General features: G+C 42.8%; 1 protein-coding gene across 1 annotated transcript in view; it reads left to right on the forward strand.

The window, feature by feature from the left end:
• Positions 1-16,958, forward strand: part of LRRC1 (leucine rich repeat containing 1) — a 73,717-nt gene that overhangs the window by 5,450 nt on the left and 51,309 nt on the right. The window contains exon 2 of the mRNA XM_009638789.2: positions 11,013-11,130. Coding sequence (XP_009637084.1) covers positions 11,013-11,130 — 118 coding nt within the window. The remainder of the gene's footprint in view (positions 1-11,012; positions 11,131-16,958) is intronic.

Raw genomic sequence — 16,958 nt, forward strand, 5'->3', positions numbered from 1 at the left:
ATACCTGTCAGCCTCTCCAGAATACGAGTTAATAGTTTATATTTGTGCAGTAACTTACAATTTTTTTTATATCATGTTGCTACTGCACAGGGATCCTTTTGGGTCCCCATGTCGGTACACTGATTCTTTCCTCAGGCCCCCTTAACTGCTCTGCTGGATCACTTCTTCCCTCCCTTCCCCAGTTACGTGATGGAGAACTTGTGCTTGTGCTGACAGCGACCTTTCTCTGACGTTGCTGGTGTCTCAGACTCCTCGCCCCACATGTTCATACTTTCCCATCCTCCCCCGTCCTTGACGTCCCAGGGTCTTGCTTACTTACTTCGACCTGAACGGCTCCGTCTGCCTTGTGTTCCTGATTCCTTGCTTCCTCTCTTGTCCCTTCTGTGCCGGATTCTTGACTGCCCTTGCAAACTTTTTTTTTTCTTTTTTCTTTTCTTTGCACTCTGCTCTTCCCCCTTCTTTTTCTGCTGCCTCCCAGGTTCCCTCTTCTGCTCTTGCCCTTCCTGCAGGATGAGCCAGCCTGGTGGGATGTGCTGGAGGAGCAGGCTGGGTACTATTAAACTGCTTTCCACAATATTGAGGTCTCTCTAGCCTTTCCTGGGCAGCTGTGGCTGTTTTCCCACAGAACAACAATTCCTAGCTGTCAGCATGCTTCTCGCCACGTCTGCTTTACAAGACAAATTAAAGAGCTGCACCCTTCGCTCTCAAAAGGAAGGGCTTTGTATAGGGCCAGTGGTAAAAGTGTGGCTCCTAACTTCCTTAAATAATTCCTTCTCCTGTGTTGGATCCTAAGTGCTTTCTCTTGAATATTTAGTGTATCAGATTTGATTGGAAAAAAACACAGGACGTGGTCACCAGTGTGCATAGAGTGACTTAAAAACATAGTTTGTGGTTTGGTTTTTTTTTTCCTAAACCAGGACCATTTTTATTTTCCTTAGGAGTGAAAACCTGAAGGCTTTTCCAACTCCAGCTGTAATGTGTAGGATATCATTTGCTACACGTCAGAAACTACATGTCACCCAAGAGTAGGCTTTTGTAGAAGAAAACACCACATTCTGCATGATGCATTTCAATAGCTTCTCAATGAAAAGCACCAGACAAAAATAAAATGCTTTCAATTCTATAGATCAGTCTCTAGTTGATGAAATGCTGTTTCGTACTCGTGTATATTAGAATTTAAGGGCCAATACATCCTGTCAGCTTCATTTCTCTGTGCATGGAATCTGCAGTGCAAAACTGCATGGGTTTTTTTTTCACTGGTTAAAAAAATAGAAGTATTTTACGAACCTTTGAATGCGGTATTATATTTTGGCTTTTATATTAAATCACTAGCATTCTTTGCGTTGGTGGGTGGTGGAAATAACTTATAACTCTTGTTTTGCTGCTGTTTTGTCTTGCTGCTGCTCAGTTGTTTTACTCAAAGGATAAAGACCACTTTTCCATGAGACTTCTTGCAGATGCTGTTTATGTGAAAACTCCGATGGCAAAAAAAAATAATTCAAAATTTTATGTATGCACTTAGTTTGGCTTAAGAGTCTGCTGAATGCTTTCTTCTTTTGGGAATGATTTTTATGTAGTGTTTGTAAACCTAATCTGATGCAACTCTGAAGCATTTCACTTCTCTGTTTGAGCTTACAGATTGTATCAGTCATCTGTAACTTTTTTCCTTGGTGTTTATATGCTTAAAGCTTCTCTGTAGTTATTTGATCGATGCAAGACCCCTTCCTGGAGTGACCTGGTTAAACCCTGACCTCCTCCCGTGCTCCAGTTTCTGTGTCAGAGAAGCCGATGGTGTGCTGCTGCTTGGTATTTGGCTTAGGCAATGTCTGTATCTCTTCATTATGTGTGGTGTTGAAATCCAGGGTGCTCTTATCGTACCAAAATCTTGTGAAAGCTCCTTAAGAAAAAGTCCCTCTGTTCTTCCCATACCACGCCTCTTTCTCAGGAAAAAAACACAAACCCTTTGAGGCTGAATTAACTAAATTTCACACAGTTAGAATAGAATCATAGAATTGTTCAGGTTGGAAAAGACCTTTAGGATCATCAAGTCCAACTGTTAACCATGTTCTACCGAGGTTTCTCCCATTCTGCAGCCATAAACCTGAAAGACGCTTGCTTGGTCAGTGGCCAGTAATCTGCTGTGGAAAGAGGTGATACCATACTATACCTCTCTTTAAATTTGTCCTTATGGGCTGTAACCATGCCTTCTTAAGATGTAAACATCTAGAAGCTTTTTTTCCTTTTTTCAAATTTATAGATCTCATTGCGATCCCAGAGGCGTTTTGGGATGATCTTGCATGAGTGGAGTGCTGCAATGGATGAATACAGGCTCTTTAAGAAGGACAGGCGAGGAAGAAAAGGACGGGGAGTTGCCCTTCATGTGAGAGAGCAGCAGGGATATCTGAAGCTTTGTCTTGGGATGGATGATGGACCAGCTGAGACCAGGCTGGGATTAGTGGGTGACATTGTTTTGGGTGTCTGCTATAGACTGCCTGGTCAGGAAGATGATGCCTTCTTCAGCTAACTGGAAGAAGCCTCATGTTTGCAGGCCGCCATCCTCATGTGGGTCTTGTCCTTCCAGCAGATGTCAGGATGGTTCAATGCAGCAGGGCATAAGCAATCCAGGAGTTCTCTGGAGTGCATTGATGACTTCCTAACACAGGTGATCAAGGAGTCAATGGACAGAGTTGGACCTCATAAATAAGAAAGGACAGGTTGAGATGTGAAGGTCAGGGTTGCAGTGGCTGTAATGACTATGGTCACCTTGGCTATAGTGACTGTGAGATGGTGGAGTTCTGGATCCTGAGAGGACGGAAGGGAGAAAAAAGCAGCATCACAACCATGGACTTCAGGGAACAGAGCCTGGCATGTTCAGGGATCTGCTTGGTGGTGGTTGATAAGATGTTTGTGGTGGTTGATAAGATGTTTGTGCTGCCCTTCAGAGGGACATTGGCAGGCTGGAGAAATGGGCAGAGAGGAATCTCATGAAGCCTAGTAAAGAGAAATACAAAGCCCTGCATGCACCTGGGGAGGACTAACCCCATTCTCCAGTACAGGCTGGGGGCCAACCATCTGGAAAGCAGCTTTTTCTGAAAAGGCCCTGGGTGTCCTGGTGAACAAGTTGACCATGAGCCAGCAATGCTCCCTCAAGGCAAAGGCAGCCAGTGGTACCCTGGGCTGCATTAGGAAAAGCATTGCCAGCAGGTGGTCCTTCTCCTCTGGCCAGCATTGGAGAAAACATACCTGGAGTGCTGTGTCCAGTGCTGGGCTTCCCAGCAGAAGAGAGTCATGGGCATGCTGGACCGGGTCCTGCAAAGGGCCACAAAGACTGTTAGGGGCTAGGAGCATCTGTCATGAGAAGAGGCTGAAAGAGCTGGGATAGTTTATAGCCTTGAGAAGAAAAGGGCTCACGGGATCTTATTGGTGTATAGAAATACCTGATAAGAAGGTGTAAAGAAGACAGAGGAAAACTCTTTTCAGGGGTGCCCCGTGACATTATAAGAGGCAATGGGCACAGACTGAAACGCAGGAAATTCTGTCTGAAATAAGAAAACACTTTTTTTACTGTGAGGGTGGTGAAACAAATTGCCTGGAGAGGCTGTGGAGTCTCCATCTTTGGAGATGCTCAGAACCTGACTGGACATGGTCCCGAGTGACCTGCTGTAGGTGACGCATGCTTTGAGCAGGGAGTTTGGGTGGACTAGATGATCTCCAGAGGTCCCTTCCAACCTCAACTGTTTTCTGATTCCATAGAGGGCACCTCAAGAATTTCACCTGTCTTTAGCTTTGATGTTTTTAATGATGCAAATAGAATTGTCATGTTTTTTGCTGTTTATTCACCCTCAAATGTTTAATTGCGTTTTACTTTTAATATTGATAGTGTCATGGTGTTTTAGCACACCTTGCTGGAACAAACGTACTTCCAGTTAATATCAGAGACAGAACTATGCCACTGAGTGAAACTGAAGCAGACTGTATGTACACAGTAAAGGTAGTTTTACTGCAAGTTTAACTTTTTTTTCAGTATGACAAATGCTATGTAAAACACTTTCTAAGAACACCTGCAACTTTACAGCTTCACTGTCTTGAGAATACTTCCCTTTCGTAAAAACCTTCTGTGAGCATAGCCAATTAGTACTAGGGTGCAACACAGGCTTGAATTATTAAAATAAATAATGGTTTGTAGAGAAGCAACGTTGGATCCTTATAACTTCCCTCTAAACTTAGTTGGAGCCTTTGACACCATGTTCTAAGTTTATTACCAGATAAGTATCTTTGGTTTTTCTGCTAGCTTCCAGATTCTTCTGTTGTATTGCTTAAGACTTGAAGAAAATACTATACCTTTGAACATTGAATTTGAAAGACCACAGTCTGATGGGAGCAGAGGGAGAGCTTGGTCTGGTGTCCCCTACGAAGTCCGACTGCCCTGTTAATGTCCCTCAGATTGTTCACAAGATTTTGAAGTTGGCCTGGTTTGACTTTTTTTTTGTAGTAACAGCTGAGTTCTACTGATTTTTGACTTCACTTGGAAGAAAGTAATTAGGTGGTTATGTTTCAATACTTTTTAACTTTTTTTTTTTTTTTCTGTAAGAGGTATATTGTAGTAAATTGGTAGCATCCCCTTCTCCATGTGATAGACACAGATAAGACAAGGTTTGTGGGCACAGATTATACATCTGTAGCTCTAAAACAAATGTTATGATTATACATAGAGTTATTTTTCTAATTATATCAGTTGGTCTAAAAAAAGATGTTACCTCCTGCCAACAGTCTTGTAGACTGGAAAAATGCATGCTACAAAATCATTAGTGAGATTAAATGTGGGGGTTTTTTTGTTGTTGTTTGTTTCTCCAAATGGCAAATGCATTTAACTGCGATGAATCCATATTTTGTCATAGCAGATGTTTTCTGGCCTCTCCTAAAGGCAGAGGTAGTCCCTCCCGCTGCGGTACTCTAATGGCTACGGCACCAAGTGCTCTTTAACCTTCTGTTGCCTTTGCTTAATCTATATAAAAGAGCAAGTAAATCCTTGCCTGCTAGGAAACAGTATGAGGCAACCTGTTCAGTGCATCGCTCGGTAGAGCAACGTTTTGATTCGGTGCTGCAGTGTATTGGTTTTTGAGAGTGGATGGTCCCTTGTTAATTTTTTTAAAATGGACAGTAACAGTCGAGGCTAGGACCTCCAACTGGTACATCGTTGAGCGTGGTTCAGAAAATGGCAGGTGCTTTGAAAATAGGGGCCAAAAACGTAGCGGGTAGGTGTTGAATGCCTGCTTGCAGTGAGACATCGGTCATCATTTTTGCTTTGTCTCCTGTAGACCCTTCCCCCATGACCCCTCTGCCTGGCTGATCCTTCGTATCAGGCTTTGAAGCATCCATTGGAGGGGGAGATAGCAGTTGCAACATCTGGTTCTGTTCAGGGTACATGCCCATGAACTGTGATCTTCCGTTAATACTTTGTTTTGTTGTGAAATATGGTAATTTTATTAATGTTTTGTATGGATTCCTGCTTGAATGTCTGCCCCTATACTGTCTGCCGTTAATATTCATGATGACAAAGTGGCGCTAGGATGCTGCAAGACCAAAGTACAGCTTCAGTGTATTCTACAAGGACGGTGTGGGCATGTGAAACAATCTTTTCTGGTTTAGCAGTGAAACATGTGAAGACAGAATTAGAGACCTCAGCTGCGTGGAGCAGTTGTCCATTTGCCAGCTTGCCCCCTAGCAAGCGGGCAGAGGTCTGTGTACCGCCGTCCATCACCAGCTGCTACTGCATCTCCTCGTGGCTTGAGAGGAATCCATTAGCTGCTTCCAGAAATGCTTTGGTAGAGTCATCAACCACATGGTGACTCTGCTGTGCTGGGCTGTAAATTAGTCCTCGCCCTCAGAAATCATTTCAGTATTTCACTTATTTGAAAATTGAAGTGTGTTTGCCCCAAAGGATCATGTGGGATCCATATTTGTATGTCCACTGGCTGACTTCAGGGTAGAAGCAATGTCCGAGATCCCACCAGCTGGTTAGTGTAGGGCGTCGAGTGTCCTGGCCTCTTGGACTCCTTAGCACTGAGTGTCCCCTGCGGATGGTCTTGCCAAGGGTTGACTACCGATGACTTCTACAAAAGTGGGGTGGGGGAGGCATGAGGAAAAGCTTGCCTTTCCCTCTTTGCCTTTGCCCTTCTGACAGGCAAGGGAAATGTGTGTGTTTGTATGCCTGTACCACGGCCTGGTTATTCAACGCATCCCCAGGAAGCAGAACACCTGAATTCAGTGCTGCTTCTGCCGTACGTGATTTAATCCCTGTTCTCCTTATAGTGTCCTGACCACCAAGCAGCGCGTTCACTTAAAGAAAGGTTGGGCTTCCTCTGTTCTCTTGCTGAAGCTGTGCAACGGTGCAGGCAAAAAACCCCAATTTTTAGGGGCCAAAAGCAAGTGAACCAAAGCAAGGGGAGCCGGAAAACATTGTGTCAGCCACACTGCAAGGCTGTTTCATGGATTTGATGCCTTATCTTGTTCACTGCTTTGCTTACCAAAATCACATTGCAGTTTCTGCTTGAGTTTGCCTGAAGAAAGTCCTTTTCCTGAGGTCTTTCTGAGGCAGTATAAAAAGGGTTGGGGAAGGTTTGATTGCAATTTCCCTTATCCGTCGACTGAGAGAGGACACGTAGCTGGTGAATAGAAGTGAAGAAATAAAGTGAAGGCTTCCCCCATTGGTTTTTATTTACAACCTAGGAGAAGAAAATGGAGCCTGAAGTAAGATTTGAAGCACGAATGCAATTAGGAGTTAAACTATGTTTAAATTACCATGCATTGCTTTTTAATTCTGAAGTGCAGTTATCTTTTAGCTCATCGGTTATAGGTTTGGAAAATGGATGACATAAATACAGATGGTGTTTAAGGAACAGGACCTAGTAATGGACTGTGTCTTGGTAGTTTACTTAATTCCTGTTTGACTATAATACTGTAATTTCCTGAAGAAGCCTTAAAAGCTGAGGCAGCATGCTTATATTGAAAATCTGTATCGGTGTCTAAGGGAAATTTGACATAAGAGCAAGTACTCACAAATTTTTAAGTTTGTCAGCAACAGCTCAAATGCCTGCACACAAAAAAAAAAAATAAAATCAAATTTCCTTCTATCCTGTGTGAATGTAACCCTGAAACTGGAGTTAATTTACAGGTTTTTTCCCCTCTTCTCCCTCTCGTTCTAATTTCTGCTGCTCATGCTGGTCCATCTTGAAAATTAGGCAGTGGATGTCATTAAAATCTCTTAATTTTAATTCTCTTTGATGCCAGTAGTGGCCTTTTTATGGAAACATTTTGCTTAATGCAGTAAGCATTTAGTTATGTTGCCTGTGCCAAATGGGTCTGGAGTCTGACATGTCTCTGGAAGGCTCCAGCAGTGAGATGCTGCTCCTCCCCTTCAGCAGCGTTAGCTGCATGCTGGTCTTTGTGCCGCCCTGTGGGTTTTTTTATTTCAGTTGCCTATTGTTTTCATCTATTTGCTGCTTTTTTTTTTTTTTTTTTTAATTTTTCCCGATCAGGAAAGTTGCTGAAGCATTCAGGCAAGATTCTTGGGCATGAATGTTTTTTGTTGCCAGAGTGAACCATTGAAAAAAAAAGCCAGCAACGTGTTGTTCTGGCCACTTTTGCAGGAGGAATTTGTGAGTTTTATCAGTCCTAGCAGTTTGGCTTAATTCTGTTGACTTCTATTTCTAGAATCAAGAGTGCTAGTTGTAGTGGTATTCTAAAAAAAAAAAAAAAGTATAAAAAATGAGGACTGTGGGATCACACTGTCTGTTTATACATTTCAGTGAGTCACGCACTTATCTCTTTTTTTTTTTTTTTTTTTTTATTTTTATTTTTTTTTAGCTTCTGTTGGTTGACATCAACCCAATTTTGTCAGGATGAAATTAAAAAATATGTGGCTGGTTGGAGGAGAGAGACTTGGTTAGTTTTCTGGTATGAGAAGGGCTCTACTCAAGATGTGTGTTTTTTAGAAAATCCATATAAGAGAAAACTCTATAAATTCTTTGACAGCAAGAAAAGCTTCAGTTGAAGGTTGGGACTTGCCGCTACATAGAAAGTTGTAGGCTTCTTCAGTGCCGATGCTCGTGGAATTATTTGTCTCATTGAAGCACTATTAATTAGGCTGGCTAAACTAAGCAGCATTAAAAGTGTTGCCAAGATACTCGTCGAGACATCGGGTCTGCAATCCAAACCTGCTATTACGGCGTGCTGGGTGGACGTGCTGCTCGGGCCAGCAGCCCCGCTGCGCTTTGGTTTGTGTTAGAGGTTTGCAGATAGAGGCTGAACTGTGTCCGATATACTGAATTAGGAACGTGTTTCTTGTTGGCATATATGTATGAAATTACAGGTATTTATATATATGTGTGTGTGTGTATTTACATTTGTTGAACTCTACTCACTAAGCTCTTCATTCTTTTTCTTCTCTGTGGCCTTTTTGACAAATAGGGCAAAAAGGAGGTGCTTGCCTCTCTAGTAGTGCACTATAGATGCGCCATGGATAAAGGAAGAACAGTTACTGAAGTGGGAGGAGGATGTACTAAACATGCGAGAGTGATTGAGTTCTGTAGTTTAAAGGAAAAAAACAAACAAACAAGAAATTCAAAGAAATGCCATTCACATAACTGCAGTTTCTGATTTTTATCTCGGAAATGGTGCCGTTCATTAAAAATTGTTATGCAAACTAGAAATAAAGCTCCCAGTTCATTTTTATTTAAGTAGTCATTCTCTGCACATTTGATAAATATATACAACACTGGTGCGTGGTGCAGTGAAGGCCCTTAAACTTTCCTAGGGATGCCCAGCCTTTAATAGCTTTTTGATGTTCCTTCTGGCTTTTAACCACGTTCCTTCTGGTTTTTCTCACTTGCCATTGTAGAGCATCTCTGGCAAGGACAGCCGTGGCTTATGAGAAGATTTGTAGCAGAACATCAATGTTTATAACTGCTGTACAGCTTAGCAGCTAAGCACTGGCTGAGGGACACTTTTGGGCAAATATTTATTTGAATGGTGTTAGGACAGATTGGGATCTCTTCTGTGGAGTGTACTCCTGCTGTGTTTTCACAGAAGTATCTTTAAGTGCTTTTCTAAGCTTCTGATGGATTCTTGGTTTAGTCATAATAATAAATATTTAGCAAAAGAGATGCATTTATTTTACAAGATAAAAAATGTTAATGATATGAAAAAGCAGTTATGGATCTTGTGAGGACAAAGGAGGATTAAAAAACCAGTTGTGACTATTTTAATTGTAATACATGTTTTTAGGGAGCTAGAAATGTAGAACTGTAACTTTTGTTACCCTTGTCTTACAACTTTAACTCTCTTATCAAAAGCATTTGATACGTGGGGAGACTGAGTGCCATTCTGATGCAAAAAATGCCTTTGAATTTTCATATTCAGATCTGGTGAATCTTTTGACTGCCGAGCCTTTGTAAACCTTTTAAATCTCTATCCTTTCTATTCCCTAAAAGGAACCCATGTTTTTGAGAGGAAAACACATTAATTTCAGTTGTGTTTTATTTTTCTGTGACAAGGAACAGCAATATATATTGGAAGATTGGTGCTGTGGTTGCAAAACCTTGCACTTAAAACCTGATTTATGATCTTGGAGTATAAGACACTCAAAGTAAGATTGAAAGCCTGTCTCATAATACAGATTCTCAAGACTGTGCCTTTACCTTGGGTCCTAGTAAGATGCTCATCTTGCTGCTCCTTTTCGCGTTAGTCCAAGATAGCATTGAGTGACATTCAGAGCACACATTCCAGCACCTAAATGAAATAATAATAAATAAAAAGGTGCTAATTTCCAAGGAAGGATTGCAGGTGATTAAATATAAGCAGATATCCCAAACTTACTAGCATCTTCCACTTACCCTGAGGAGCCAAACCCCCGAGGGTGCAGGCAGGCAGGCACACATGCCGCCAGTGGGTGAGATGCATGGGTTCTGACTGCTGGGCAGAAATGCCTGTGCAGTCCGGGGGCACAAAACTCTCTCGAAACTTGAGGAATCTGATCAGTTGTGGTCAAGATGACGTGTATATAAAGTCATTTAATTCTGTAGAAGTCCTCACCTCTTGCAGTCACTCATTCAAAGGCTTGCCTGGAAGAGAGGAAGGCTGTGATGAGAGAAGAGTTCTCCAACTTCCCTAGGGATGCCTACATCTCAACAGGTTTTTAATGACCATGTTGTCTTTCAATCACCAGCTGCTCCCAGTGCCTGGGGGTGACCTGATTTGCAGCTTGGCCTGTCGTCTTTGACAGTTGTTTTGTCTTGGGGGCTGCCAGACCCTCTGACCCCATAGCTGGGGGTCAAAGTTAGCATCCTGGCTGCAGTGCATACCCGTGTCCTCACTGTGGAGACAGGGCTGGGTTGGGTTCCTCCTCAAGCTGGGAAGACTTGGAATTGTGTGTATCCTGCCCAACTTTCATTAGTCCTTCTGAAACTGGGCCGTGGAGCGCTGGGTGTATGAATCGAGAAAGAAAGTCGTCCCCAGGGAGGGTGGCTCTGTAACCTAGTTGGCTGTGGTGTTCTTCGGTGAAGAAGACCTTGGCAGCCCCTCTCCATGGGTTTTCTGGATCGTCCTTTAGAAGTGTCCCTCTGCATTAACTTCCTAATGAGCCCTGGTGTGTAATTAGGATGCTTTTAATTACCCTGCTGGGTAACCTCACCCCATTAACGATTTTGAAGTCGGGACCCTGGATTTCACTAGTGTCTGTCTGCTGTCATCTTTAATAGCGAGCTTTACAGAATTTTTTTTTTTTTAAATTTCATTTTAGGTAAAACACAGACTATAGTCTATTTGGATGTAAAAATTAAAACAAAATGTTCATTCTGATGTAGGTCTGAAAGAGGTCTGCATAACTGGTTCTAAGCAATAACTTTAATTAGCTCAAATTTTGAAAGCAGCTTCCACTTATTGCTTATCATTTATTATGCTTATATGTGAATTATGTGAATATTTTCTAACATGGAATTTTTTCTTCCTTTCAGCCTTTCTTCCAACTTGTGAAGTTACGGAAACTTGGACTTAGTGATAATGAAATCCAGCGGCTCCCCCCAGAAATAGCGAATTTCATGCAGCTGGTGGAGCTTGATTTGTCTCGAAATGGTAAACTCCAATGTTAATTTGTTTGATTCTATGCTGTCCTATCACATGGCCTAGAAAACTGGGTTAGTAGGGTTTTTCTGTCTCTGAAGTTGCTATCTGTGTCCTGCAGGATGCTTTTCCGCGTAATTCATGGATTTGCCTGTAGTTCAGAGAGCTGGTGGTGGAAATACAGTCATAAAATAACGCTTGACTGTAGTTCTGCCTTTTTGAGAGCCTGCTTTATTTTCCAATTTAAGGAATGCTTTACATCCTATTTTTATATGTGTATCTGTCACAATGTTGATGTCTTTCCTCAAGGTCTCTGAAATGACTAGAATATAGTTAAAAAAAAAAAAAAAGGTTGAAAGAAAAAATCTTTCTGTCCAAAAGAAGGCTGCCTGTAGGTTAGAAGTCCAATTCCTTTGCTCTGCTCTGCTCTTTACCTGTGATTAGCAAGAGGCAGGGTGCTGGTATTACTAGTTGTACTTCTGGAAGGAGAATCAGTCTGTCTGTCCCCTGCAGAGATAACGTCAGAAAAGGATGCTGTGAGAAACTTTTAAAATATGTTATTGGAAACCACACAGGTTTATCATTTGTTTGTAACATTTGCTGCTTATTTTGGTGGTGGGGTTTGGGTTTTTTTTGGTTTTTTTTTTTTTTTTTTTTTTTTTTTTTGGTGGCCTGGTGAACTTACCAGTTCTGCAAGAAGTTCAGGGTCTAGTGGGTCACATTTAAGCAGCCTTATGACCCAGTGATCTAGAAATGGCAAATCTGTGTGACCAAATTAGAGCAGCTGTCAGCTATCTTTGCTTCCTTATATGCAGTGGATATGCAGAAAATGCTCTGAGATGTGATGGATGGGGTGGGAGAGAGCAATGTTGTGTGTGAGGGATGTAACTGAGTATTAAAGAGAAGAAATAGTGCAACAGAGAGCCTTTTTCTTTTTTTCTTTATGGTTTAACTTGACATTGACCCTTTGCAACTGAAGATTATTCAGTGGCCACTTCACCTTCCTGTAACTATCTGAAATTTGCATCTTTCCTTTATTTGTTTGGTGCTTTTAATGCCATCTTTATCTGATAAAATAATTGATGAAGCGTAATGAGTCTCTAAGCAGTTGCTGAAAAACTTCTGTGAACCATATAATTTTATGCACATTTGCAAAACCTTGTAAGAGAAGAAAACTGGAAAGAAATCATCTGAGAGACAGAAGAAACACATTAGTTACAACATTTTAGAAATACACAAGCATTAATTGATGCAGTATTTTGGCTACTGAGTTGGGTGCTGTCTGTGACAGAGCTTATACAAAAGGAAAACACTGTTGGCCTAGTAATTCTCTTTGCAAATGAATAACTAGCTGCAAAAGAGCTGGTTGATCAGAGCCATGTGAACCCTTGTCAGCCTGACTTGGAAGCTGGCCTGAGAGCTCAACTGTGACGAGAACAGCTGGTGTGAACATTTATGGTTGGGTAGATGCGTGTGTGTCAGAAGTTAGGGCACAAGGAAGTGTTTTTCTCCAGTGATGGGTTGGACTAATGCAGGTGGCAGGGAGCAGTTGCTTTCCTGTATCCAAGGTTCAGTGTTAATCGCCCGTTTTATTGCATTACTTTCTCTTCTCTGTGGTTCGTTGCAGAAGGTGACTGATACCGCTTCCCTCCACTTAATCATGTCCCAGTTAGCGGCGCGACACTTCAAACGAGGAACGCACCACGCGAGGTGGTGCAGGGGGGCCGCGGCGGAAGATGAGTGATGTTACTTTCTGCTGTTTGGTCATGTTAGGGGTGTCTCGCAGCTCTTCAAATTAGAAGGCAAACCCCACACCATCTGGGATGCTGCAGGGCAAATTCTCACAGAAGGTTTTGGAGATTTGCAGTATTCTTGTTTCTTAGCTCTGTATTTTGTATTTCCAATATGTCAGATTCTCAACCTGCCAAAGGTTTCTCCTGTTCGGTGGTTTGTATTCCATCAGTTTTTGTTTTTCTAACTACCAGAGTACTTAGGGGGGGAAAAAAAAAATAGGAACTCTTTGTATTCTTTTCAGGCAGAGAAAAACAGCCCAGCTTTTCAAAACGCAGTGTGCTGCATGAATAGGAAAGTGTGATGGTGACATCTGAACTTGGGAAAGAAGAGATCATTGTTTTGTGTTTTTTGTTGTTTTAGCTGTCTGGTTCGGTGCACTAATTGCTTTCAGTTCTGGCCGTTCCATTTCCTTAAGAGCTTAAAAACACAAATATAAATTTATTTAATGTTCTGCGTACAGGAGTAGTCCTTTATATTTTAACCTCTCGTCACAGGAGGAGGAGGAGAGGGTTTTGAGCAAACAAAAGTACTTCAGTTTCCCTCACAATAAAACGGTAACACATCTCCCTTTCTCATTCTGTTCTAATCCTTTGGCCTGTGGATGATCTCCGAAGCTCTGTGAGGTGGTGGGTATATTGTACGGGTGGGCTTGGGTGGGCTTCCAGGCTGCAGTGGCCAGCTGCGTTTTGTGCCGCTGGGAGGTGTTGTGCCCGGAGGTGGGATCGGTCCCCCCGGGGCAGGATCCCCCCCCGGCTCTCTGGAGGCAGCTCTGGATGCCCGCGCAATGTGGTGTTACCCACTGTGTAAGTAGCCCTAGTTCATAGGCATTCGGGAAAAGTGAACGGGGAAACTCTTCAGTGTGGTTTTCTTAAACGCCCAAGTGTTTTAAAATGCCTGAGACGTGCTAGTATAAGTTAAATATGTGCGATGTAATTAATCCTTTAAGCAATTTTTGGTTAATAAGTGAATCTAGTACTACAAAAATCTTTCTAAGTAAAACTCAAAAATCTTCGGTAGATGTAAACTTGATGCTCCTGTGATCTTGGGTGTACGTGAGAGAAGGCTGGGGAGGGTAAGGTGAGGGAGCCTTAGTGGTGCAGAAGGAGAAAGACTGGGGGAAGGCTAGGAGCCATATGATCTTAAACTTTTCCTGGATTATTTGCATGTTGATGCTATTTCTTGATTCCTCTGCAAGGCTGTGTGTCCATGCAGATTTCCTAGGAAGCATCCCTGCTGTGCCTTCTTAGTCTGGCTGAGATTGCTTCTTTGAGCAAAGGTTGAATGGATGAATCAAGGATGGGAATATCAGGGGGCAGGGAAGCTGTGCTAAGAAAACAGTGCAGTGATGGTGGACGCTTTGAAGGTTATTTGGCAGTGCAGTTTCCCTCTGCCCCTTGGTCTTAGGTGGTTCAAAAAGCTGATGTATTAGTTCTGAGGCTAAAGAAAGCAGACTTGTAGGATTTCAACAGCGGATGCCTGAGCTTTTGAATTGCTGGCAAAGCGTGTCTGAGACTCTGAATATTCCCTGTAGCATCTTCTGCGATAGATGCCCAACTGCTGTGTGGCTGAAACTACTGCTGGTTTCCTCAGATGCCCCAAGCTTGGGTAAATCTTTTCCTGGATTCTCACATCGCTGGTGAATTCTGCAAGGACACTGGGTTGCTGAAGCGTCCTTACTCAAAGTCCTTGAAGTCTGGGTAGAGCTCCCGTGCTTTGCATTGAATTTCAGTGCAAGTCTTTGCTCTGCATGGTAGAGGAGAGATTCTGCTCCAGGCACCATCAGAAGTGCCTGCGTGCTATTTGTTTTCCCACAGCACTTGGGCACTCTCTGGGACAAGTCTCAAAAGACCCTGTGGTTCAGAAAAGAAGTACAGTCTCCAAAGGAAGAAAGATGTGCTCAGATTTCTCCAGTTTTTTCCTTGCATCTCGGCTGGCGCTTCATTAAGCTTCCCTCTCCCCCAAAGGTCGCACCTCTTGTTTGAGATCCCTGGGAATGGTAGCAGGCCGGTACCCATGCTGCTCATCCCACAGAGGTTTCCTCCAGTGACTCCCTCCCCCCTTTTCTTCTGCACAACCCCTGGAGGCTGAATTCTTAGAGCTTAGGGCCCTGCCATCCCAGATTCATTAAAATGTTAATGGCTTTTCTTGTTCTGTAGCTTCTTCCAGACAGGAGGGGTAATGCATAAAGTTTCAGTAGTTAATTTAATGCATGCTGATATTTGGGATTACGTATGCTACGTATGCGTGCTGTGTTCTTGCAGACATGGTGCATTCTTTTTTAGTATCCCTCCTCTCCAAGAAGAGCGTTTTTTTGTTTGCCTTTGACAAGTATTAAATCCTCCAGATTCCACTGGTATGTTTTTGTCACGATGTTGCAAGCGTCTTAAAATGCCCTGAAGGTGTTAATTTAATTGTAGCATTTTTATTCGAGAGAAATTGCTACCCCCCAGCCCCCGCCTTCTCTTAACAGGTGTCTGGATTTTTTTTTAATCTCCTATACCTTTTCCAGCCTTCGACAGATTGTCAGCAGCTTGTTTCATTCGGCTCTTTTAGGATAAGAAGAAAATGACTGTGAGCTTTCACACTGGGCCCTGGCTGCTGGGTATTAGGCACTGGGGTGGCTTTCCTGCCCTTCCCAGCTGCAGGAGTGCCATTTGAACCATCCCGCTATCCATCCCCTTCTCAGATGAAGGCTTATGAAGGAACTGAGCCTCCTGCACTTCTGTGTGAGCCTGCATGTTGCTGTCTCTCTGTGATAAAAGCCTGGCAGGCTTCTCTGCTGCTACCCTTCTTGCTTCCACTGGACATGCCTACTGAGGACTTGGCCATGCAAGCCCGTAGCATCAGTGTAGTTGCTGTGTACCGGCAGATTTGCACTGTCTGTAGTGGCTCTCAAGTCGGCAGCAGGTAAGGGGGTGCACGTTAGCTGTTCCTCCGTGGAAATGCTCTGTAACCTTGTGGTTTGGTCTTGCACCCAAGCCCCGAGTCTCAAAAGAGTGGAAGAGATGCAAGTGTGCGTGCAATGGGAGCATTAAATGGATTTTGATAACCATTGCAGATGGGTTATGCTGGTTCTGTTGCTGACTCCGCTCTCGGCAGAGCTGAGATCCATTTCTTTGTGAACTGAGGAATGATGGGTTTGCTGTGGGATCTGCTGCGGAAATCTGTGTGTGGGCAGACCTTGTTAAGCCGTATTTGACTCTGCATGATGCTTGATACCAAAATCTCAACATGGTTCTTTGCTTTGATATCCAATAAGAACAATACTGTCTGTTTGATGTGTACAGTTTCACAGCTACTGTAGAGACGGATTCTGGCTCCATGATACATTAGTTCTGTAGTTTCTGGTTAAACTGAGCTTATAACTGTATTGATAGTGCCGTTGTTCTGGACACAAGTCTCATGACATCAGGACATTCTCATTTCAAAATCCTCTCTCAACACAGTTGCCATGTTATGGCAAATATGCTGTTATTTATGTGAAAATAGTAACAGACTTCAGGAGAGATAAATATGCTACTTCAGGATAACCCTAACAGTAGAGGTGGTTCCTCATAACACTGCAGTGCAAGGAGAGAGCTGCTGCTACACAAGGCTGACGGTCTGAGCAGTGTCCGAGATTTTGGCAGTCAGTCTTTGGCAGCTGTAGGCCAGTGTCCCAAATGCTTCATGGGCCTTATTTTTACCTTCTCCTTGCTTCCAAAATGGATTATAGTTGCAGACTTAGAAACTTTTATTTTGTTTTGTCTTCCGTTATCAGGGTACTTTCAGAAATCAACAGCAACGGTATTTAACTATTTGACTTTCAGTTGCAGGCATTTTGGTATTACTGCTTTTTATTTGAAATGTTTATTCTTTTTAACTGCTTTGCAATCTAATTAAAAGTCTCTGTAGAGATCTTGGTCATCCTTGGGACACCAGTTATTGTGTATTGCGTGATAGGTTTTGCTTGGTTTGGCTGGGATAGAGTTAATTTTCTTCCTAGTAGCTGGTATGGGGCTGTGTTTTGGGTTTGTGCAGAAAACAGGGTTGATAACACAGGGGAT

Source organism: Egretta garzetta, unplaced genomic scaffold (assembly GCF_000687185.1).
Source record: "Egretta garzetta isolate BGI_Z169 unplaced genomic scaffold, ASM68718v1 scaffold415, whole genome shotgun sequence".
Classification (NCBI taxonomy): Eukaryota; Metazoa; Chordata; class Aves; order Pelecaniformes; family Ardeidae; genus Egretta; species Egretta garzetta.